This window comes from Lissotriton helveticus, chromosome 7, assembly GCF_964261635.1.
Source record: "Lissotriton helveticus chromosome 7, aLisHel1.1, whole genome shotgun sequence".
Taxonomy (NCBI): Eukaryota; Metazoa; Chordata; class Amphibia; order Caudata; family Salamandridae; genus Lissotriton; species Lissotriton helveticus.
In genome coordinates, this window is record NC_136068.1 from 1,556,766,467 (window position 1) to 1,556,790,413 (window position 23,947).

General features: G+C 41.4%; 1 protein-coding gene across 1 annotated transcript; it reads right to left on the bottom strand.

The window, feature by feature from the left end:
- Positions 1-22,135: 22,135 nt before the first annotated feature.
- Positions 22,136-23,188, bottom strand: LOC144767538 (galactoside alpha-(1,2)-fucosyltransferase 2-like). Its single transcript, XM_078650959.1, has one exon. It carries the CDS (start codon positions 23,186-23,188, stop codon positions 22,136-22,138), a length of 1,053 nt encoding a protein of 350 aa, XP_078507085.1.
- Between the last annotated feature and the right edge of the window lie 759 nt (positions 23,189-23,947).

Here is a 23,947-nt window from a genome sequence, read left to right on the forward strand (position 1 = left end):
GCCGGGTCAGACGACTGTGCTGGTACTACTGCAATCTGATAGTTTGTGGCGCCGTTTCTAAAAGAAATGTAGCAACTCAATTACCAGCCAAGTTTTAAAAAACAGGGTTACAAACGTGTGGGCCGGCTGTGGCGTTGTCGGTTACCTAGAGGGTAGTATGGCTCCTCTTTGCTGCCGTTACCACGTACTGGGTCTCCTATGGAGTAGGAGAGGAGCGGTTAGTTAATGCCGAGCTTTGCCGCAAACATGTTGAAAAAGGGGGCTGAAGCCAACAAGGGTGCTTATCGCGGGGCAACGTGGAAGTGTTGCACAATCCCGGGGCGTCTCAACTTGGACCGCGCATCTCGGAACATTCAACAATGCGTATGTCTGGTTGGCGTGTCAAACGTCCGTTAAACCTCATGGGGGCGTGCCGCTTTGGAACCTGGGATATGTAGTTTCTAGTCGAACCAGCGGCGCTGTTGGAAAAGAACCCGGTGGGTCAGTGATTGTAGATTGAGCCGTGGAGCAGTATTTGCCGGTTGACTTCACTTCGAAAATAGGGGGGGGCCCGGCAGCAAGTGCACTTGACCGGGGGCATTGAGGGTCCCATGAATTGGCGATATTTCAGTATGTGAGCCTGTTAGCTGGTGCGACCCAAGTTGATCATACAAGGGGGCACACGTTCAGCCATAGGTTTCCTCCTTACAAACTGTTTGGTACAGACCCAACTAGATGGGGTTGCAAGCCTGATTTAAAAAACTGTCCTCAGAACTTATAAAGTTCAGACATCTCATTAAGTCCTAATACCGCAGTATTAAATTTAACTATTCGAAGTGCTTCCCTTCTGGGCAGTTTTAACTCTCTGTCTCCTCCCCGTGGGTCCAACTCTACTGCTGAAATTACAGTCCATTGTACATCTTTTTCTGTATGCAAATTCCAAGTCCAATGATTAACAAGGGGGGCAGTCTCCACCTTTTTTCTAATCCGTGATTTATGTTGGATTATTCTTTGACGTATCTCCTGACTTGTTTTCCCTATGTAGAGTAACCCACAGGGGCAGGTAATACCATAAACAACAAATTTGGTTTTGCAATTGGAGAACGTTTTGTGCCTCCAATGTACTCCTTTATGGCTGAACAGGGCACTTTCTACCGTGCTCGTGCAGCAAACGCAGGTACCACATTTGTGGTGGCCTGTGACTGGAGCCAATCCCATCATTTGTCATTTGGGGAGAGGGGTTGGCCTAACGGCTAAGGCGCTCGACCTCGGACCTGGGGATCTGGGTTCGAGTCTCGGTAACGACGCCAAAAAAAACTCCTGTGATTCTGGGCAAATCACTTAATCTCCCCGTGCCTAAAAAAAATGAAAGTGTGTCCTCATGTAACCTAACTGGTGCTATGTAAAGCGCTCTGATACCTGATTCGGTTCGGGTCTAGTTTGCGCTATATAAAACTCTGCAAAAAAAAAAAAAAAAAACTTGGCTTAAGGTGGCCTTCGGTTCGCTCTTCATCGCCGCCCTCACTATGTGATTGGATACACAGCTCTCTTTTTTGAAAGCAAAGAGCGGTGCCGATTTGAAATTGTTATCTAGGTTTTTGACCAAATGCCAATTTTGGCTGACCACTTATTTCAAAATGTTCGAATCCGGACAGAAGGTCGTGACACATACTTGTCTTTTCATGATTGGTTTGTTTCTTCTTTCCAATAGTGTCTCACGCAGGGTCCACCAGGCGTGTTTCATTGTGCCTTTGACGAGTTTTTTTGGGTAGCTCGTTCTTTCAGTTTTAGCGCTAAAGTGTTGGCATGTACAGTATATTCATCTTTATGTCTACAATTTCGGAGAATCCTTAAAAACTGCCCGTAGGGCAAGTTTTCGCGTAGGCTCCTAGGGTGGTTGCTATTGAAAAGGAGGGACTTATTTCTATCGGTGGGTTTTTTGTACACGGTTGTGGCTAAACCTCCATTTTCACTGTAGAACTCCACGTCCAGAAACTGAATTTTGCAAGTTGATTGGGATATACTGAATTGTATGTCAGGTATCCTTGAATTTAGCCAATTGTAGAATATTAGTAAAAGATCCTTGCCCCCGGTCCAGACCATAAAAATATCATCAATGAACCTCAGCCAGGTCTTGATGTGCTCGAGAAATGGGTTGTTTTTGTATATAAATGCCTCCTCATACATGGACATGAAAAGCACGGCCAGCTCTGGGGCAAAAGGGCAACCCATTGCCGCGCCTTTTATTTGGAAAAAGAAATCCCGATCAAAAGAAAAATAATTCTTTTTTAACGCAAAAGCTGCTAAATTCATGATAAATTGGGTTGGTACTCTGAATGGTCTTTCTCTTCCCACCAAAAATTGTGTGAGTACAGCAACAGCCTCATCTTGAGGAATCTGCGTGTACAAAGCTGTGACATCTAGTGTCACCAGTATATCCTTGTCTCTTGTGAATTCAATATCCTGTATTTTATTAATGAAATCGGTGGTGTCCTGAAGATATGATTTGACTTGTGGTAGAAATTGTTTAAGGAAGCAGTCAACATATTTGGAAACCGGTTCCAAAAGGGACTCGCAACCGGAAACAATTGGGCGCCCGGGTGGTTGAGTTGCATTTTTATGAACTTTTGGTAGTATGTAAAATACTGGAATGCGTGGATGTTGATTTTTTAAGAATTCATATTTGTTTTGGCCTAAGAAGCCTTGGTCAAACCCTTCCTGAAGTAGGGCAAATAGCTCTCCCTGTAGTTCTTTTGTAGGGTCCTTAGGGATTCTCTTATAACAGTTCTGATCATCTAGTTGTTTGCGAACTTCTTTTATGTATTCATTGGTGTCCCATACCACAATTGAGCCCCCCTTGTCCGCCTGTTTGATGGTAATTTGGGGATCGTTCTTGAGGGCCGACAAGGCCTCTTTTTCATCTTTTGCAATGTTGTATTTCAGGTATTTCCTTTTATTTTCCCTTTCTGAAATGGCAGACAATACGGTTTTCTCGAATGTCAAGATTTCCTTTGGCACTAGGTTGGCAGGTGGACAAAAGGTCGACTTCTTCTGAAGGCCTGTAACTTCCATAGTGGTTGGATTCTCCTTGTCCTGAAAAAACAGACGTAGACGTAACTGCCGGCAAAATTCAATAAATTCCGTTTTGAGTTTGACAAAGTCCGTTTTCTTTGTAGGTACAATTAAAGATGGAAGAAATTTCTAATTCTTGTAAGGCTGACGTCGAGTTGTCATTTCCCACGGTTGATTTTGGAACCTGTTCTTTCCTCTTTGCTTGGACTGGCCTCTGCCTAAAAAAGAGCCCTGTTGGTTTTGTTGAGCGTTCCATTTTCGATTTCTATTGGGGCGATTCTCACTCCTGTCCGTTTCTCCTTCAGAGTAGGATGATGTATCCGAAAATGTAATAAATTGATTTTTTTACCTCCCCTGGTTGTCAGAAAGGTACCTTCTTGATTCCAATTTAGTGTAGAAATCGGCTTGTAGGTAGGGGTAAACCGAGTCTAAGGAAAAATTATTTTGGTCTTTGTCGAACTGGCTGTTTTTTTGGTTTATTGTATAGTCCTTGAAATCTGCAATTTCCTTTTCCACTTTTTCTAAAAGTGTTTTTGAGTCCGTAATTTCCTGGTTGCCTCTAATTTCTAATTCAAGTGCTTCAATTTCCTCTAGTTCTTTTTTCGAGATTCTTAGAGCTGTCTCGACAGTAAGGACCATTAGGTCCCGACTGCACTTTGTTTCTATGCAACTGAAGCCCTTTTTGAAGATAGGGTCATCCGTGATAATAACCGGGATGTTCTTAATTTGCAGACCTCCTGGAATTGTACCTCCCCTAAGATGCTGTAGGAGGAAGTGACCGTACAGATCTGTCCTGATCTGTTTCTTTTTAAGTCGTAGAAGTTTATCCGATTCATTCTGGACTTTAGCAGTAGTACTTAAAGACGCTGATGTGAAGACTGGCGGAGCACTTAGCAGTTTTTTGACGTGAGCTTCGCTATAGGCGAAGGTGTCATTTTCACTCATCGTCAAAGGGAAAGAAAGAATGAAAAAAATAATAATAGATAATGTGCCGAAAACAGTCACCACAACAGAAAGTGCCCTATGACCACCAACACTTATACCAAACAAAGTATGAAAAACCCTTAAGTCTATGGGAGGGTGCTAGACAAAACTAGCCCCCTGACACCGTTATTTATAGTGTTTATTAATATACCTCACGAGAAAGCTCCCGCTAATAAACGTAGTACCAAAAAAGGGTCTGGCTCATAAGCAGCAAGGCTGAGCACACTATCACAACTACCAAAGAACAATTGCCAATGCTGCTACTGTTTAATGAACTTAGTCCAAAAAGATATAAGAACTGCTCATCACTATATCTTAGAGCTCATGAATTGCTTTTTATTTATTCGCTTTATCTCATTTTTTTGAAAAAGCTTTGTCAATTTATATATATATATATATACATAATACTACATAACAACCCACAGATTAACTGTACAGAATACCACAAACTACGACACAATCACATCCACCATTCTTCTCCAAACATACTGCATTCATACTCATACCCAAGAATCCTTCATATACAATAAACCAAACAGCAAATTGTAAATACAGAGTCACTTTTTCCACAATATGCACAAATATACATTTATATACATTTCTAACATACAAATGAACTTTGTCAAATTTGCACTAATCCTTCTGTTAAATAAAGCTAGTCCTAATTGAACAAAAAATTGGGTTTGGTTTATCCTAAGGTCTACGTGTTTCAAACCCCTCTATTACAGGGAGTTCTCATCAGGACCAAACATTCACTAAAAGAGAAAAGAGAGAAAATGAGAACTAATCAGAAAATGACCATAATTACCTCTACGTGAAATACACACACAGTGTTACCACTGGTGACACAATTTTTGTGGCTGATGATTTCTAAAAATGTCCAAAACACTCTGTTTTTAGCAGGCAAGTATGGCATAAGATTTCTCTACTCCTCTCTATTTTGCCTCCTTTCAACATAATTAATCAGTTTCTTAGAGGAGGCTCAGACATATGGTCTGGAGACGAAGTTAAAGGTATGTTGGTGCATCTTCTTTTGGCATTACCCTTTCACGTTATTACCTCGAATTGAAAGAATTTCAATAACGTCTCTCTTAAGATCTGGGCGGCCCTTGTGGCCTGGCGGAACAGATGAGAGTATTCCGATGATTTCACCTGGGCACTGTTGGCGCTTGGTCTCCAACCTAACCAAGGGCTTTCCAGTTTAAAAGGTTTGGAGTGGATAAAGCGAACAGCTAAGCCTAGAGGGGCTTTCCTTCTCCTCTCTCCTTTGGTACCAACTCGACGCTGGAACATCGTGACGTTGGAAGGAGAGGAGGAGGTTCCCTATCAAGAATACCCACTATTGGTATATGAGGAATAAATTAAAATAAATAAATAAATAACGTCTCTTTTTTGAACATGGCAGAACCTGATTTGCCATAACCATAGAATGAATACTGCTCATGCACCCACATTAGAGATAGCCATTAAGAGAGAAATTCTATGGCTGCTTTTGACTCCTACCTATCCAACCATTCTATAATTAATATCAGAAATGTTGAAGTCTCTAAACCTCTTTGAATTCTTAGATTTCCCTCCATACTCTACAGGCTTCCCACAAAATAGTTCATTCTATACCTTTTGCTATTTTGCTTCATCATTCCCTTGCCGTCCTATCTTCCTTTTTATTCCCTTATTAGATCTTACATGGTGTCATTAATATCTTGCTCCTTTTCTTTGTCTTTTTTACTTTCTCCTTAAAAATACTTAAACTACATAAAATGCTATGAGTACTATGTTGCAAAATTGTTTCCTTAGTTTGTCTGAGAGATATGTCTTATTTTACATTGGCCATGTAATTGTATATCATTACTTTATTGATTTCTTTATATTATCAATGCCGTTTCTACTGCAACATGTCTCAGCATTTCGTTTTTTAAATATGTTGTTGTAATTCAGTATGTTTATTCCTCAAACCATTTTTAAACTAAAAAAAAATAATGACGTTCCTGGAAACTACCCAGCTTCTCTTCTGAATGAATATCCATCACATGCACCACACCCAACTCCTCCTGCCATAAGGCCCAGGTCTACGCCATTGTTTCTACTCTGGGAGCAGTTTTCACACATTATGTAGGAGAAGCACTGGCAAAGCAGTTGATGTTAGGCTAATATAAATTAGCCTGCAGGTGTTCCAGACAGGAAAAGGCAACTTTCTAAAACTATTTTTCCTAAATGTTTTTAAAAAATTGATTAGTTTTTTAGCAAATTAAAAATGCATTTTTCTACCTTGTTCCAAAAATGAGATTGCAGAATTGATATTTTGATCTGAACTTTAGATTCCCTCATAACACAGCCAGAGCATTCAGCAGTGAAAATAGCTTTAGAGAGACATTTCTAAACGACCTAGTTTTAAATACCATGAACCTTACCTTGAGGGCTACAAGACCTACATAGAGTGACTTATCAATAATTAAAAGCAAGGTTTCCCCTGTCAAAAGGGTTATTTTGAAAGAGCGGGCTGCAGATTTACACTGCAGCAGTCAGGCTACAGTGGAAGGCCTGAAACCAATAAGGACTGCATACAGCAGTTGATATTTAACTTTGCGTACCATTGGTGTATTTCTACACCATGTTCTATGGCCTTACAGTAAAGCTATATATGCCAATTAGGAATTGATCAATTTGCAAATGTTTTAACGGGTCCGACAAATATTCTGGGCACTGGACAGAAGTGCCTAGGTATGCAGAGTCTGAAAACCAGTAAAATAAATTCAGAAACAAATTAGGGCTACCATGAAAAAGGGGTGTTTTGTCACACATTTCCTTTGTATTCTTGTGTTCATCCTACCCAAAAAACATCTCGGCCTCACTGTGTTTTGATTGGATGGCTTGAATCATTTCACAGCAGATGCAGGACCTTGCATTGCAGTACATAAGGGACTATTTTCTCTCTGTGTTTACAACGTTCCCCACTCCCTCACTCCTCTATTTTTTAAATATTTGTCCCTCTACCCTCCTACTCTGCACCATTCTCTCTCTCTCTCTCTCTCACTCTTTAATCTCCTGCAGCCTCCTTAATTTCTTGTACCACACTGTCTTTATTTAAAAAGTACACCACCAGAACTCACTTGCTCCGCTTTGCACCCTTCATGTCACACTCTGCTGTATCAACAGTGGCCATCTGTAAATGGTTTCTAAATTATTCCAAGATGGCATACATGCCCGCCATATCTCTCTCTGTCTCTCTCTGTCTCTCTTTCTCTCTCTCCCTCTCTCTCTCTCTCACTCTCTCTCTCACTCTCTCTCTCTCTCTCACTCTCTCTTTCTCTCACTCTCTTTAATCTCCTGCAGCCTCCTTAATTTCTAGTACCACACTGTCTTTATTTAAATAGTACACCACCAGCACTCACTTGCTCAACTTTGCACCCTTCACGTCGCACTCTGCTGTATCAACAGTGGCCATCTGTAAATGGTTTCTAAATTATTCCAAGATGGCATACATGCCCGCCATCTCAGAATGGTTTTTCTTACAGCAAAAGAAAAATAATTTTGAGATGGCATTTGTGCTTGTGAACTGGTGAGTTTACGCATGGTGGTCATCTTGGAATGCTGTTTCTTTTCCATTCTAAGATGGCTACGTTATTTCAATGGTTTTCAAAATCAAAGTTAAAACCAAACATACATCATTAAAGCCAGTAGCTTAAATGGCAATCAACAATACTATACCTAAAAAACCTAAAGTCAAATACAAACACATTGAGTTAGTTGTTGTCAAATATAACCCAATATATTGGCCTTTTTTAGGTCAAGCATTTGAGGCCTCTTGTATATACTTTAGCATATACTTATATGTGTATGTTCTTTGTGGGCTCTGGAGATCAGTCCTAGGACTTGTCTGCTTCACTTAGAGACTTTTTTTTCTGTTCAACTGCTTCTATTTAACTATCTTGATAGAAAACGACCATTAGAGGTCAGTAAAATACCATGTTCGATGGCCTTACAGTAAAGCTATATATGCCAATTAGGAATTGATCAATTTGTAAATGTTTTAACGGGTCCGACAAATATTCTGGGCACTGGACAGAAGTGACTAGGTATGCAGAGTCTGAAAACCAGTAAAAAAAATACAGAAACAAATTAGGGCTACCATGAAAAAGGGGTGTTTTGTCACACATTTCCTTTGTATTCTTGTGTTTATCCTACCCAAAAAACATCTCGGCCTCACTGTGTTTTGATTGGATGGCTTGTATCATTTCACAGCAGATGCAGGACCTTGTATTGCAGTACATATGGGACTATTTTCTCTCTGTGCTTTCAACGTTCCCCACTCCCTCACTCCTCTATTTTTTAAATATTTGTCCCTCTACCCTCCTACTCTGCACCATTCTCTCTCTCTCTCTCACACTCTTTAATCTCCTGCAGCCTCCTTAATTTCTTGTACCACACTGTCTTTATTTAAAAAGTACACCACCAGCACTCACTTGCTCCGCTTTGCACCCTTCACGTCACACTCTGCTGTATCAACAGTGGCCATCTGTAAATGGTTTCTAAATTATTCCAAGATGGCATACATGCCCGCCATATCTCTCTCTCTCTCTCTCTCTCTCTTTAATCTCCTGCAGCCTCCTTAATTTCTAGTACCACACTTTCTTTATTTAAATAGTACACCACCAGCACTCACTTGCTCAACTTTGCACCCTTCACGTCGCACTCTGCTGTATCAACAGTGACCATCTGTAAATGGTTTGTAAATTATTCCAAGATGGCATACATGCCCGCCATCTCAGAATGGTTTTTCTTACTGCAAAAGAAAAATAATTTTGAGATGGCATTTGTGCTTGTGAACTGGTTAGTTTACGCATGGTGGTCATCTTGGAATGCTGTTTCTTTTCCATTCTATGATGGCTACCTTATTTCAATGGTTTTCAAAATCGAAGTTAAAACCAAACATACATCATTAAAGCCAGTAGCTTAAATGGCAATCAATAATACTATACCTAAAAAACCTAAAGTCAAATACAAAAACATTGAGTTAGTTGTTGTCAAATATAACCCAATATATTGGCCTTTTTTAGGTCAGGCATTTGAGACCTCTTGTATATACTTTAGCATATACTTATATGTGTATGTTCTTTGTGGGCTCTGGAGATCAGTCCTAGGACTTGTCTGCTTCACTTAGAGGCTTTTTTCTGTTCAACTGCTTCTATTTAACTATCTTGATAAAAAACGACCATTAGAGGTCAGTAAAATACCAGAATTGCTTTCTGCTTGTTCAACTGCTTCTATTTAACTGTCTTGATAGAAAACGACCAGTAGAGGTCAGTAAAATACCAAAGTTGCTTTCTGCTGATAGTCTTTCTTTTTTTTACATTTTTCTGGCAACTGCCTCTATTTAACTTTCTTGTTAGAAAACGACCAGCAGAGGTCAGTAAAATACCTGAATCACTTTAGCATTCTCCAGATTCCAGTCCATAGAAATTGTCTTCCATGAGCACCCGCAAACAATAATATTTTTTTCAAATCTTGTATTTTCAGTGATATGATCACCGAAGGCCCTGATTTTATATTAAAAACAGAGCTTTGGACTATACCATTTCCCGCTGAAAGGCAATATTTCTCTCCTTGTGTTCCCATGCCTGGCGAATCATGCAGTTTGGTGCTTACCTTCCCTCCATGTTAAAGAACAGTAGATGTTTCAGCATCTAAACTAATATGCTGCATAGCTAACTACAAATAAGGTCCCGAAGGCAAGAACGATTGCATTGCAAATGCTTGTTTATTTTAACAATATATTTTGACCGTTCATATACAGCACACAGTATATTCACTATTTAAATAGAGCTGATATTGACCAAGCAACACATCATTTTTCCAATCCCAATATATGACCTTTGCTTTATTTTCGAAATGATGAACCACTAAATAGGCCAGGGAATCTTTCGCATCAAATATCATTTGACATTATACCTGAGGTGAGCAGTATATATACGTTTGTTATGCTGTCGGTCGTGGTTTGTGCCAGTAAATTGGCCATTTAGATTGACTTGTTTTCTAAGTAGGGTTTGAATTATCCTAATAAATAGATTAGATGGGTGTTTTGCAGCAGGGTATCATTTCAAACATTAGGAAATGCAGTACAACAGCACCTTTCCACAAAAACATCTTCTCCTGTTTGTGCTGCAGAGATCATATTGGGGCTGCAAGAGAACAACATTATTCTCTTTTCTTCCAACAGGCGTAGACTCTGCTGCACTGCGGGGACTGGAACCAAAATATGCTATTTCTAAACACCCCCTTCCCCTCTATGAACATATAGTGGTGTGGCTTCGCTCTCCCCCACCGTCCCCACTGCAGCACAAGATGAAAATGAAAATCGTAGCCTGTTTTCTTTCTAGTCAGTTTTAAAATAAATGATTTAACATTCCTTCATGTGTATATACAAGAAATACAATTTAAAATGATTTCACTAAGTTGATGCAAATACTGTTTAACATTTAAACCATGAACACTTATGGTCTTGATATGACATGACAACATAGTCTTTTTTTTTTTTTTTTCACCGGCTGGTTCGCGTTTCACTACACGCCTGTGCGAGTGGGGGTAGGTTGCGAATGGTGCAGACTCTCCGTGGCTAAGGTTACTTCCTCTAGCGCACGCCCCACCTGAATCAGCCGCGCAGATCGAGACAGATTTGGCATTGGTCTGACGGTGTGACAGTACTTTTGGCTAAACTCCGGTCATTGACCAACCAGGTTGTATAAACTATACTCCTGAGCTCTCCTAAGGGCACTTATTAAGTATATGAGCACTTTTTTGGTCCTGAAGAATTGCCCTGTGTGGGCATGAAACATGTTGACCATGTCGGAGGGTTGAAATGAGGCCATACTAATGGTTACCCTGGGCCTCCATACCCCTCTTTGCACTTTTTAACAAAGTGGCTAGCCACACCAATAAAGGTTTCTTAGTGGACTACCCAACTTTTTTTAAAACCCACATTTTGCTCACTATCCCACCTGTTTTTGTACCTCACACACCAGAAAATCACGGCAAGGAACAAAAGAACTTCGTCAGAGAGTAACACACGTTGTTACCCGTCAAGCATTGCAGCGCCAGCTTGACGCAGGAGCAGGAAGCCGATGATGCAAACAACATCACAAAGGGCTGAATGAGACATGTCATCCAGTCCTGTAGTTGTATGAGGTTTCTTAGTTCCGACAAGGGACCTGTTGGCTTCCCAGACCTCCTTTCCCTCCACTATCCCCACTGAGAGAGAGACTCCTTTACATGCTTTTATCTAGGGGAACTTTGTACAACCTCACTTGTTACATGACAACATAGTCCCCATTTAGATGAGTGTCCTGTCTTAAATAAAGCACGAGTGTGTTTCAAATACCGTAAAAAATTAGAATAGTCCTTTGTCCTCCTTTTGTATTCGGGAATTCTGAATGATACCCAAAGCGATAAAGTATCCAGCGATAGCGGCAAAATGCTGCAACATTGCTGATAATCCAGCGAAAACATGTCAGAGATAGGAAATTTCTTGATGATAAGCTATGGTGGATTCAGAATGACAATCCACCCCCCATAGGGCAATATGGGAAAGTCAGAAATTAACCTGGCGTTAGAAACCAGCGTTAATTGGGTCTTTGTGCGACTTTCATAGTCGCGACACGGGCATGGGGCATCCTTGTTAGGGATTAGTGGCCATTTAATCCCCAATCCCTAGCAACCTCAACCTTGCCCCTTCCTCCCCTTTTTTTCCCTTTTCCTTCCCCCCTTTCCCCCCCCCCCCCTGTTCCCACCTTAAACCCTTCAATCCTCTTCCCATGCACTCAGCGGGCATGCAGTCTTTCTGCATAAGTGGTGACCTGCTTGGACCCCACACACACTACTTAACCTGCCTGAGAAGTTCACAGCGCCCTGTGTGCCCTAAGGCAGTCCACACAGCCGATTAATGTTAGTCTCAACCATGGGCGCATGTGCCCTAAGGCAGCCCACACAGCCGATCAATGTTAGTATCATTATCTTCTCAATCATGGCCGCCACAAACACCACAGTATAACACTGACCCCCCCAGATCCGGGTTCGTAGGTGCGCATGCGCCTTGCGCACGACGCTGACCACTGCACCATTCCATCATGGCCGCCACATTCGCCACCCACTCCATTACCTTGAGTTTTAGTTTGCCGGTGCGCTTGTGGATGACGCGCGCTAATTGCTACTGCACCTGTGGCGCGTTCAGTCACGACTCCCCAGCCTCTTTATATGCGGCAAACACCAGGACTCTCCACCAGTCGCTCCGCACCCTGACCAGGTGCCGCGAGCGTGAGTGGTAGGTGTCTCTGGCCGCTGGCGCATGGACTAAGGCATCACCACCAGACAGCGCTGGCCTCACGGGAGCAGACTGCGAGGCCCTTTCTAATTCTTCTTAGGGTCGCCTAATTAGAGCAGGACCTCCGGCCCCCTACTCAACCGACCCAGTGAGGTTGTATTTGTACTGTGTTTTATTTTTCTTGTTGTATTTTCTAGCACCTTTTTCACGTGTAGTACTGTTTTGGTCCTGACGAATCGCCGGATGGCGAGAAACATGTTGACCATACCAGGGGGTAGAGCTAGGTTCTGATACACCACACAGTGCCTCGCTCCCCTCTCACCCCCTTTTAATCAGGGAAGCAGCCACACCAATAAATTCTATTGTGGACTGGTTACCCTTTTTATCACTCACTTTTTCTACACCGACTACACTACCATCTCCCTGACTCGCACACACCGCTGGCAAGGAATAAAAGAACTCCGCCAAAAGGGTGCCTACTGGCACCCCGTCAGACATTGCAGCACCGGTCTGACGAGGAGCAGTGAGCCAATGATGACACTGGACACCCTACGGTCTGGGCGTGTTCCACACCTAAATGCCTTGGGTTTGTGAGGCTCTCTAATTCCGACAGAGGAGCCTCTTGGTTCCTTGATGGTCTACTCTGTATTCATCTCTCCTCTGTAGCTAAACCTCTTTCCCTGGGGAACTTTGTACCCTTTTGCGCGCTCTGATACCTAAAGATAACACGTTTCACTCGCATTTGCAAATAGTTTTAAAAGACAATATCCCAAAAATAGCTGTTTTTTAAAACTTTTTTTTTGCAGTTGTGTATACTAAAAACTTGACCTAAGGGCAAAAGAGTTCTTTATGTGATCACCAGATTACATTACAGAAGGTCAGATTTTCTTTTTTAGACACAGGGAGATTAAGCGAGTTGCCCGGAATCACAGGAGGTTGAACGATTCTGGGACTCCAACCGGATTCCTTATTGATGGGCCTTAAATATTGGAGGAGTATAATTTTGATCCCACTTTGACATAAAGGTAGTAGTGCATCTTAACTAGGATTAGTCAGCCCTCTAATATATTTTGTGTGATTAACAGTACTAATAGAAAGGTGGAGTACTGCATATATAAAGTGCTTTGCGTATAACTGATGCAGTTTATATAATGTGTGACTAATGGGGAAATTAATGTACTCGTTTATTAATAATTAGATGAGATGATCTATCATGAAACTAATGAAATGCAATGAGCAAACTAATGGTTAGAAGGTCTAGGTGCAACACAATGTCATGTTCACTTGAGAGTATTTTATTAATTATTCTTAAGAGCTTTGCATTATTCATTTGTTAAGAGTTAATTTGTGATGCATTTACATTTGTGCACTTATTTATGACATATTTTGTTTTTGCTCCTCCACACCTTGGTACAGCCGCCGCACTCCTGAACAGCTGGTGTGTCGTCGAGAATGGACCACCCAGGTACGGTCCGCAATATAAAACTTTCCTCACACAGCTAGGCAAGGATTGACGACGCCGTGCACTGGTCACAAATAATTTATTGGGACAGCTGAAAAGACGCATTTCGCCTGCCCAGCAGGCTTGTTCACCAATAGTTTTACTGTTCGGAAATCGGCCATTTTAACCACAGTGTTTACGGAACCGATCACGTGATGTGACTACAAAAACAGTGTATTAGACAACAGACTTGTAGTTCTATTACAGCAATAGTCCTCTTTACCTGTAATCGACAGGAGGTGAATGGCCAAGGATGAATGAAGATGTAACTTATGGATGTGGGTAAGAAGTCAACAGTGTCTAATTTGTGCTGGAGGATTGGAAAAATACTGGAAGGGGTCACATGGGATTGTCTATCTTGAATGCAATTAATATTACATGCTGTTCTTAGTGAGGCAGAGAGACCCATCTTGAGACATTGTAGGGTGCAGAGCTATGCTTATGGAATTGTAACTTTATGCTACCTGACCCAGTGCTTGGAGTATTTCTACTGAAGACTCTAGAAGCTGGCACCTTTCTTCTTTTTCTTCCTATTCTTAACTGAATCAAATGCTAAATGGAATAGTTGCCCCCTGTTAGAGTAGTACGGGGAAAGACAGGACTAATGCTTTCTTTTAAAAACTGATTGTTGAAATTTCATCCACAATTCTTTTTCCTCATCTTTTGCTTGACATAATCAAACTAGTTGTATTCTTTCTTCTGTATAGGGTGAATCTCTTCGAGAGATTTGGACAAGTTTTGTTTGTTCTGTATTTAATAATAATGCACGTTTTATAGAGCGCATAGCTACTCCTGTGAGGAGTGTCCCATCGCTGAGCAGTCAAACATGCTGAGGAGACAAACAGGAGAGGGGTCCTAAAAAATCCAAGTCTTAAGGTTTTTGCGAAACTGAGGCTCAGCAGTAGCGGAAGGGAATTCAAAAAGCAAATAGATCTACTGCCAGTGCAAGCTTTCTTGATTCTGGACACTTGAAAAAGTAGTGCCTCCGAGGACCTAAGGCACCTTCTAGGAGAGTATGGCGCGAGAAGAGAGTGTAGATACGTCTGCCCAGTCTTCCTATGGATCCTATAACAGCAGCATGAGGCCTTAAAAGAAAGGCTCTTTTACACTCATAGACAGTGCAGTGTCTGAAGTGCCCTACTCATAGATGCACGATTGGGGAGTTTAAAAAGCAGTCAAGCCGCTGAATTCTGTAATCGCTGGAGTCTCTTGAGCCTAGCCTGAGAGGCTCCCATGTATAAGATGTTACAATAGTTCACCCGAGAGACCACTAGAGCCTGCATCACAGTTTTCTGGGCCGAGAATGGTAGGAGATGGATAAAACGCTTGAGAGATCTGAAATACCAAAATACTTGCCTGCTAAGGCTGTGATTTGACTTTCAAAAGTGAGTATATTGTTAAACGAAACACATATGTTTTTAACCTTGGGGTTAGGCTGAGGAAAGGGACCCAGAGATTCTGGACACCAGGCTGAGGACAAGTTTGAGTGCTGCTTGCCAAGGATAAGGACCTCCATCTCACCTGTGTTTAACTTCAGGCAAAGGCCCATCCAGTGGGATGCCTCAGACAAGCAGGCCATCAAAAGCAAGGCAGCAGCGGCTGAGTTATGGGACAAGGTGACAATCAACTGATTGTCGAAAAGCATAGGATTTTATTCCAAAGCCATGTCGCGCAATGATGTCTGACAGGGGTCGGATGTCAAAAGGGTAGGGCTCTGTGGAACTGCCTGATGCAAAGGAACCACCTTTTCTATTGTTTTGCAGATTTATATTGCGCAAACTCGACCCAAAGGTATTGGAGCGCTTTACATGAGCACGTTACGTTACACAAGGACACATTCATTTTTTGGGTAGGCAAGGGGAGATTAAGTGATTTGCCCAGAATCACAGGATGTGGAGTCCACCCTGAGGCTTGAACCATGGTTTCCCAGCTCCAAAGTCGGAAGTCTAGCCTTGAGACCACATCCTCTCCCCACATCTTGGAGCAGAAAGGTTTCTGGAGGACCTGGAAAGTGCAGTTTTCCAGGAAAGATGCCAACTACTTTAGAACTTTATGGCCAACACTGTAACTAAATAACTGCTCCACACGGTGTCAAAAGCCACACTTAGGTCCAGCATCAGTAAAGCTGCAGTGTCCCCATTTTCCATTGCCTGGTGCATGGACTCTGAGGCTAACATAAGGGCTGACTTGGTGCTGTAACAGGGGTGGAAACCAGATAGTGTACTATACAGAAGATCCCTTTCCTCAATGAAACCTTACACTTGCTGGTTGATGTATTTTTCAGCTTCTTTAGATAAGAAGGGAAGGTGGGAGATGGGCCTCTTCTCTGGCTTAGCAGAATCACACATTTCTATATCCATATGCGGAGACTGGTATATGTAAACTTCTTTTTAGAATTTATGAGTAAAAATCTCACAAATTCTATTTTTAGTTGTGGTCTGGATTATTGTTTGACCCTATTGGTTGCACTGTATTGGACATTTTGATGACTAATAGTGTTCTACCTTTACCCCTCATGCTACCAATAAAAGTCCATTGAGTCAAGGTAAATGTGTAAAAGGGCCCGACCTCTCACAACAGGTAATACAGCTCAATCAACATTGTATTTTTTATATCGTAGTAAAAATATGGGTGACAAAAATATCAATGATATTGCTATTGGGGAGAGGATGTAGCCTTACGGCTAGAGCGGGCGACCTCGAAGCTGGGGAACCAGGTTTGAGTCTCGGCAACAACATTCAACATCCTGTGATTCTGGGCAAATCACTTTTATCTCCCTGTGCCTAACAAAAAAAAATGAATATGTCCATCTGTAACGAAACTGGTGCTCATATAAAGCGCTCTGATACCCTATGTCTCGAATCTAGTTCACGCTATATAAAACTCTAAAAAAAAAATGAGGTAAGTAAATACAAGTAAAGTTTTACTATACTTAACTACAATTATATGGATCTTGATGAACGTAGAAGTGGAGTTCTGAATAGTAAATCAATACTTATTATTATTCTGGTCATCAGTATTTTTGGTCCAATATTATTACTAAAACCTCAATATTTTGACTTGTTCAATACACGGAGTGTGTACATTTTGTTATTACACAAGTGAAGTTGTGCAAAGTTCCCAATTATTCAAGTTGCGAAAATGTTTGCTTTCCCTTCTACTTCTTCACCCAAGGGAATTTTTTCTGTACCTATCGCAGCATGCTATTTTCTTGCCAATGTTAATATTAAGTTTATTGTGAAACTGGATGTGCTACGTTTTCCTTGTGACTTCGAAACTGGACGGGTGGCTCAAAGGGCAAGATAATTAAAGAAAATCACTTGCAAACTAAACGGATGTTTAACAGTGGGGCCAAAATATGTTTTGTTTTCAGGTGCGGGAAGGATGTTCTGTAGAAAATGGCGAGCATATTTTTCAAAAGCTTCACAAAAGTGCTGATTTCACACGAGTGCAACTAGAGACACCGAGACAAGGCCAGGAATGGAGCTATTTGGGCTGTTGCCCAAAACAGCTCCAAATCTGAGGACTCTCGGAAACTGCGGACTGTTGTGTGAAAGATATGGCAATGCTAGATACTCTTTTACTCGTAAAAGGTTACCTGGCATTGTGACCCTAAGGCCATTCCGATTTGCACTTGACTGTGCCAACTTCCAAAATCCTTCAGTAGGCTGATCTGACTTCCTATTAGGCTCGCATGTTGTAAATCAGGCCACTAAAACATTCTGGACCTAACCCATGCAGGCTTTTTAATATCAAGCACTAATATCGTGGAGGAAATTCTGTGATCATCGTGTGGATGCTGAAGTGGTCGCATGAGACCAATAGCCGGGTCTCTTTCTCTCCCCCCTGCCCCCCCCCCTATACTTGCTAGGCCATTCTGGCATAGAACTAGAGAAAAGTGGAGGACCTTCCCGGGCAATGGCAGGCAGATTGTCCTAGTTAACGGCATCTTTGTCAAATCATTTTAGGTCTGGCATAAACCAGAGCTTTTTTCATCACAAAGGGGTAAGATAAATGTAGGTCAGCCTCTTTCAGCCATTAGTTTCTTTGGCTCATGAACCACGGGCTTGAAACACTGTCAATCATATCTTGCGGATGTATGACGTTACAACTCATACGTTTACAACGCATGCCATTACAACAATTTTTTTACAACGCAAAAACTTTTACAATGCATGTATTTACAACGCATGTTTTTACAACGCAGGTACCTTTACAACGCACACCATTACAACGTAAGTATTGGTAAGTATATATATATTTTTTTAATTTAAAATAATTGAAAATAATATAATTTAATTTAATTTAATTTTATTTTATTTTATTTTATTTTATTTAATTGATTTAATTTAAATTTAATTTAATTTTATTTTTACCTTATACCCTGTACCCCAAAAACCCAAAACTGACCCTGAACCCTAAAAATACCCCCGTACCCCAAAAACCCAAAACTGACCCTGAACCCTAAAAATACCCCTGTACCCCAAAAACCCAAAACTGACCCTGAACCCTAAAAATACCCCTTTACCCAAAAACCCAAAACTGACCCTGAACCCTAAAAATACCCCTGTACCCCAAAAACCCCAAACTGACCCTGAACCCTAAAAATACCCCTTTACCCAAAAAAAAAAAACTGACCCTGAACCCTAAAAATACCCCTTTACCCAAAAACTGAAAACTGACCCTGAACCCTAAAAATACCCCTTTACCCAAAAACTGAAAACTGACCCTGAACCCTAAAAATACCCCTTTACCCAAAAACGGAAAACTGACCCTGAACCCTAAAAATACCCCTTTACCCAAAAACTGAAAACTGACCCTGAACCCTAAAAATACCCCTTTACCCAAAAACTGAAAACTGACCCTGAACCCTAAAAATACCCCTTTACCCAAAAACTGAAAACTGACCCTGAACCCTAAAAATACCCCTTTACCCAAAAACTAAAAACTGACCCTGAACCCTAAAAATGCCCCTTTACCGAAAAACTGAAAACTGACCCTGAACCCTAAAAATACCCCTTTACCCAAAAACTGAAAACTGACCCTGAACCCTAAAAATACCCCTTTACCCAAAAACTGAAAACTGACCCTGAACCCTAAAAATACCCCTTTACCCAAAAACTGAAAACTGACCATGAACCCTAAAAATACCCCTTTACCCAAAAACTGAAAACTGACCCTGAACCCTAAAAATACCCCTTAAAAAACCCAAACATATAAAATTTAAAATATAATTATATACTTACCAATACTTACGTTGTAATGGTATGCGTTGTAAAGGTACCTGCGTTGTAAAAACATGCGTTGTAAATACATGCGTTGTAATGGTTTTTGCGTTGTAAAAGTTTCGTTGTAATGGTAGTGCGTTGTAAAAGTTGCGTTGTAATGGTTGTTTCCCATATCTTGCATCAGCCCATGGAATATTTTAGTCTCACTGTCTTTCTCTTGGATGTATCCTTCCTCCTCTACTGGGATGAGTGTGGGGCTATTCTATGTCTGAAAAATATGCTCAACCATCACACGTTCTTACTCCATTGCTTGTGACATATTCACTGTTGCACCCTTTTCTCAAATGCTTTTTTCAGCACCCAAGTTGGAGATTGACCTTTTTTAATGGGACAACCTGACCTCAAGGTAGCTGAAGTCTTGAGAGACCAGCAGCAGGTGCTCTTGCGAGACGTTGTACACACATCCTGAGTCAGGCCATTCAGCCTACAAGAAGGCTGAGCTTGACAACAGCTCATTGCCTGCTCATCCGTCTTCCAGTCCCATTCTTTAAACATGAGCAGTTCGCCTGCTCCACAGAACCTATCACTTAGCTGAGGTCAAAATACTTCCCCCATTATGGCTCTGACTACCCAGCATGCATAAAGGGAGAAGCATGTCACCAAGACAGCCTCAGAAATGGAACGGAATATACCTGGACTGGGAGCAATGAAGATTACTGGTAAGTAACTGGGTATTTTCATCCTGCCACTGGGCTGCTGATGCTCTCCAGCGCTCCCGGTGGCAGGATGAAAAGGAGCAGCTGCTGATGTTCAGCGCCAGCCGCCTGCTGCTGGGCCAATCTCCAGCAGACTCACTTGTGCCCTCTGAGGCTAGTGTTTATCCTGCCGCAAGGCTGCTACTGATCTTCAGGATGCCAAGTGGCTGGATGAAAAGAGGCCACTGCTGCTTAGAGCTCACTCACTTTCTTTCTCATCCTGCCCAGAATGCTGATAACAACCATTAGCAAAGCCAATTGTTCTGGTTTATAATTCAGTCCGCGGAAACATCTATTGTCTTTACCTGTGCTTTTAGCAACTACATCAAATGAAAGTGGGAATGACGGATAAAACTGTTGATTTGATATCTGTCCACATTGTTGAATTGTTTAAGTTTTAATAAATGTTTTTAAATTTGTTAGGTTTGGTCTACTCGAGTTGCCAGGCAATTGAGTTAAACAATATTGACATTTTGTGTTTGCTAGTAGTGCAACATTGTTTTTCTGTTGGCCATAGCGAGTTTCTTCTCTTTTTACACAGATGATCCTACGTGATTCACATTCACAACAGATTTTATGACTACGCTTATGCCACACCTGTAGTATATCACAGTGGCTAGCATAGCACAGACTTTGCCCAATTTATTTTTTGTAAAATCAACTTTTCAACCACTCATAAACCTATAAAAGCTGGCAGTCTACATTACATAGACACCAAAGATGTGGTATTCAGTTATACCCACTAGAGGGCCTTCTGTAATCAGGTTTGGCTGCTATTCTTCATGCGCATTATGAAACAATGCAATCAGTGGAGAATGAGGACAACAGAGTCCATACCACAAGGTCGCTCTCTGCATTGTGTCGCAGCAGAAGAGGTCTGCGCATTTCTTTTTTACGTATACAGTGCATACAAAGAGGCAATTACCGGCCTACATTTTCGACCTCTACTGGCTGCGGGACAAGAATTCAGAGATTTTTCAGGGCAGATTATCAGTACTTTGTGTTTGCACAAAGTGACAGAAAATAGCACAAAGTCTTGATAAAGGGTTTGATAAATATTTGATAAAATATTTGATAGCAATTTTTGATAACATATTTGATAACATTTTGATAAATTGTTGATAAAGTATTTGATAAAGTACCTGGCAAAATATTTTTTGTGCTGGAAAGTTGGTTTAAAGTTGTTCAATAGCACTATGACTGCTTTGCTCTACTTTGTGTCAAGGGAGCATTCCGTAGGTGGCACTTGAACGACTCCACTCCATCACCTGTGGATTTTGACCCAAACCCACGCCTACAAATATTGCCATAACTGTCTTAAAAAAATTAACAACTCTGTAACAAGGCTGTTAAGTAGGAGAAATGTTTTTATTTCTCTTAATATTTTATACGGTGCATGTGTGCCTCACTCTATAGCACGCGTCGAGTGTGTGAAATGTATTATTGTTTGTCTAATTATAGGATTTTGTACCACACCTTTCCTGTACAAAACCTCTGCTAGATCTCACTCACTTTGCAATGAGGTGTGCATGATGCTATGCAAGCGCCCTGAGACCTAACAGTGATATGCTGCACTATACAAACTTTTTGACTTTGACTAGGGAGTATGTATGTGCACCAGCATGGGGCAGGAGAGTAGCATCAGTCCATATTTTGTAAATATAGCTCTCCGTTGCTCTATCCCCAGTACAACACAGTGCAACAATTCTGGTTACTACAGTGCATTGCACATTTTTTTTATAAATATACCTCTTAGAGTTTAGGTATGCAGATCTCTTCTGCGTCGCTGCAGCACAAAAAATGGGATTATGATAAAGACTGTAATTAATGGATACGTGTAGCGTCATTTTATTTTTTTTAAGAAAATTCCTTAAATCCAAAATTGTAAACGAAAAAAAACTGCAACTTTAAAAGTACTTCTTAATAAAGATAGAGACAAGTTATTCAAGAATTCCTCAAATTCACTGCTTGCGGTGTTAAGGTAGTGTGGTTAAGACAGTCAGCATACTATGGTACTGTCTTAAAATTGCACATAAATGTAGAATCGAAGCAACTGAGCTGATGTTACTACTATGAAGTAGCTCCAGATCCCATCCTGCTATAATTAAAAGAACTACATTTTGTTGTAAAAACAAAGTTAGAGAATGTTAAAAAAAACATTATTTAAAATACCTGTTACCATACTTAGAGAATGGGCCTGTTGAACTAAGTATACAGGAATGCTAGATAACTGAGTTAAGGTTATCTGGCATGCATGTGAACTGAATGCCCTCTGCAATCAGTAACTGCACACAACCTCTGGTTAAGGTTTTTTTGCCAAAAGAGGTGAAAGGTCAGCAGGGATCCCAATCCATTCAGGTAGGAATGCTGCATCATAGTGGAACACTTTGAGGAAAGGTGAATCAGGCAAAGTGTAGTTGTCAAGGTAGATCACCTCCCCGCCCGCTAGGTAACTTGCCCAATATCCAAATGTGCCGATGGTCATGATGGTGTGGTTGCAGTGGGCGAGGAGGGAAAAGTCGTTCCCCGGTGATGACTCATTGCTATCACCAGAGAAGAAGACATCGCCTCTGGAGCTGTTAATATTTTCCTTGCACCACTGCATCCCGTTGCTTGTCACCACAAACACAGGCTCCTCGTATTTGTCCCGAAAATATGTCATAGCCTTTTCTAAGTAGCCTTTATCGGCCACTACCCCTTTCCAGGAGTTGGGCATTACTGTAAGATAGTCACCACGTCGAACATGGACCCCGATGTAAGTTACATTCTCCCGGGAGCCCTTTAGTTTCTCCAAGAACTGATTGACCTCCTCCGTGATATAGTCATGGAATGTGAACTCTCTGAGGATCTCATCTCGAATGTGGTGGTAGAAGGTCCAAGAGCAGGGAGTGCTAGTCAAGTGCACAAATTTCCCACTGATGTGCTTGTACTCTTCAGACATCCAGTCGCTTATCCGATAATATTTCCACTTTATTTTGTTGATCACACTTCGGTGCATCTGTGGCAGGCGTATCTTGAAAATCGGAGCTAGCCAGTTGAACATCTCTGGCAATATGTAAGCTGGACGCCTATTGAGTTTGGCCAAAGCATATAGCGTTGCATACTCACCCATTTGATTTCCCAGGCGGCCAACGGAATTCACAATCCATGCCCCATCAGCGAGGATGTGAGAGTCACCCTGTGTAGTCCTAGGTTTCTCATGGAATCTGGTAATATGTTGGACTGCGCATGCAGTTTTCTGTTGACTCGTCTTGTGAATGAAAACAGACACAAAGAAAAGCCCAAGAAGTGCAACAAAAACCTTGATGTATGAGAAAGTCTTCTTCATGAAGTGCCCAGTCACTTGTTGATTCATATTTGCTCTTCACTGTTTGACCTAAACAGAAAGAAATGATTAGTAATGAGTTGCCTTCATTCAAGATATGAAATTTCAATTTGTCATTGTTAAAGGCTCTCACCTATACTGTGCTGTGTCACTTGCATGTTGCTCAATGAAAAGATGGATATGTGGGCCCTATTTGCAGGCCCATAGTGTGTGTATGTATCTGAGAGCTTGGAGAATGCCTGTGAGCTCCTGTGGCAACCGCTGTATGAGATAAAATGTTTCAATGATTCCAGAGTTGAAAGGCACTGGGAGAGGTGTGGTGCGGTGGCCAGAGCTCAGGGTTCACTATTCAACCTCGGCGGCAGCTCAGCACCATGTGACTCTTGGCAATAGCTCTCTTCGTCTCCCCGATGGCTCCCAGTGCCTTGAAACCCTTAAGGGTAATATGTTTGTGCTTTACAAATAGGAATTATTAAGTGTGCTGTTTGTGGCTGGAGCTAATATATAGAGCTAGTACCAGATCAAGACCAGCTTAATTGTTTAGTATCCCTCCTGGAAGAATTGTTAGGACTTAAAAACATTTGAGAACATGTCATTCCGAAGTTAGGCCAGATCTACAAAAACCCTTTCGCTGTCACAAACCCTGTGTTTCACAAATCACAGGGTTTGTGACCACAAAATGTTTCTCACAATGTACAAAACCCATTTAATAAGTTGGAAAAGTCTTACTGACTTGTAAAACAGCATATGTGACCCTTTCTGATTCTCAAATAGGAAAGTCCGTCAAAG

What these genes read in the sequence shown, in the direction of transcription:
- LOC144767538 (XM_078650959.1), bottom strand. Translation starts at nt 23,188, where the DNA reads ATGAATCAACAAGTGACTGGGCACTTCATGAAGAAGACTTTCTCATAC.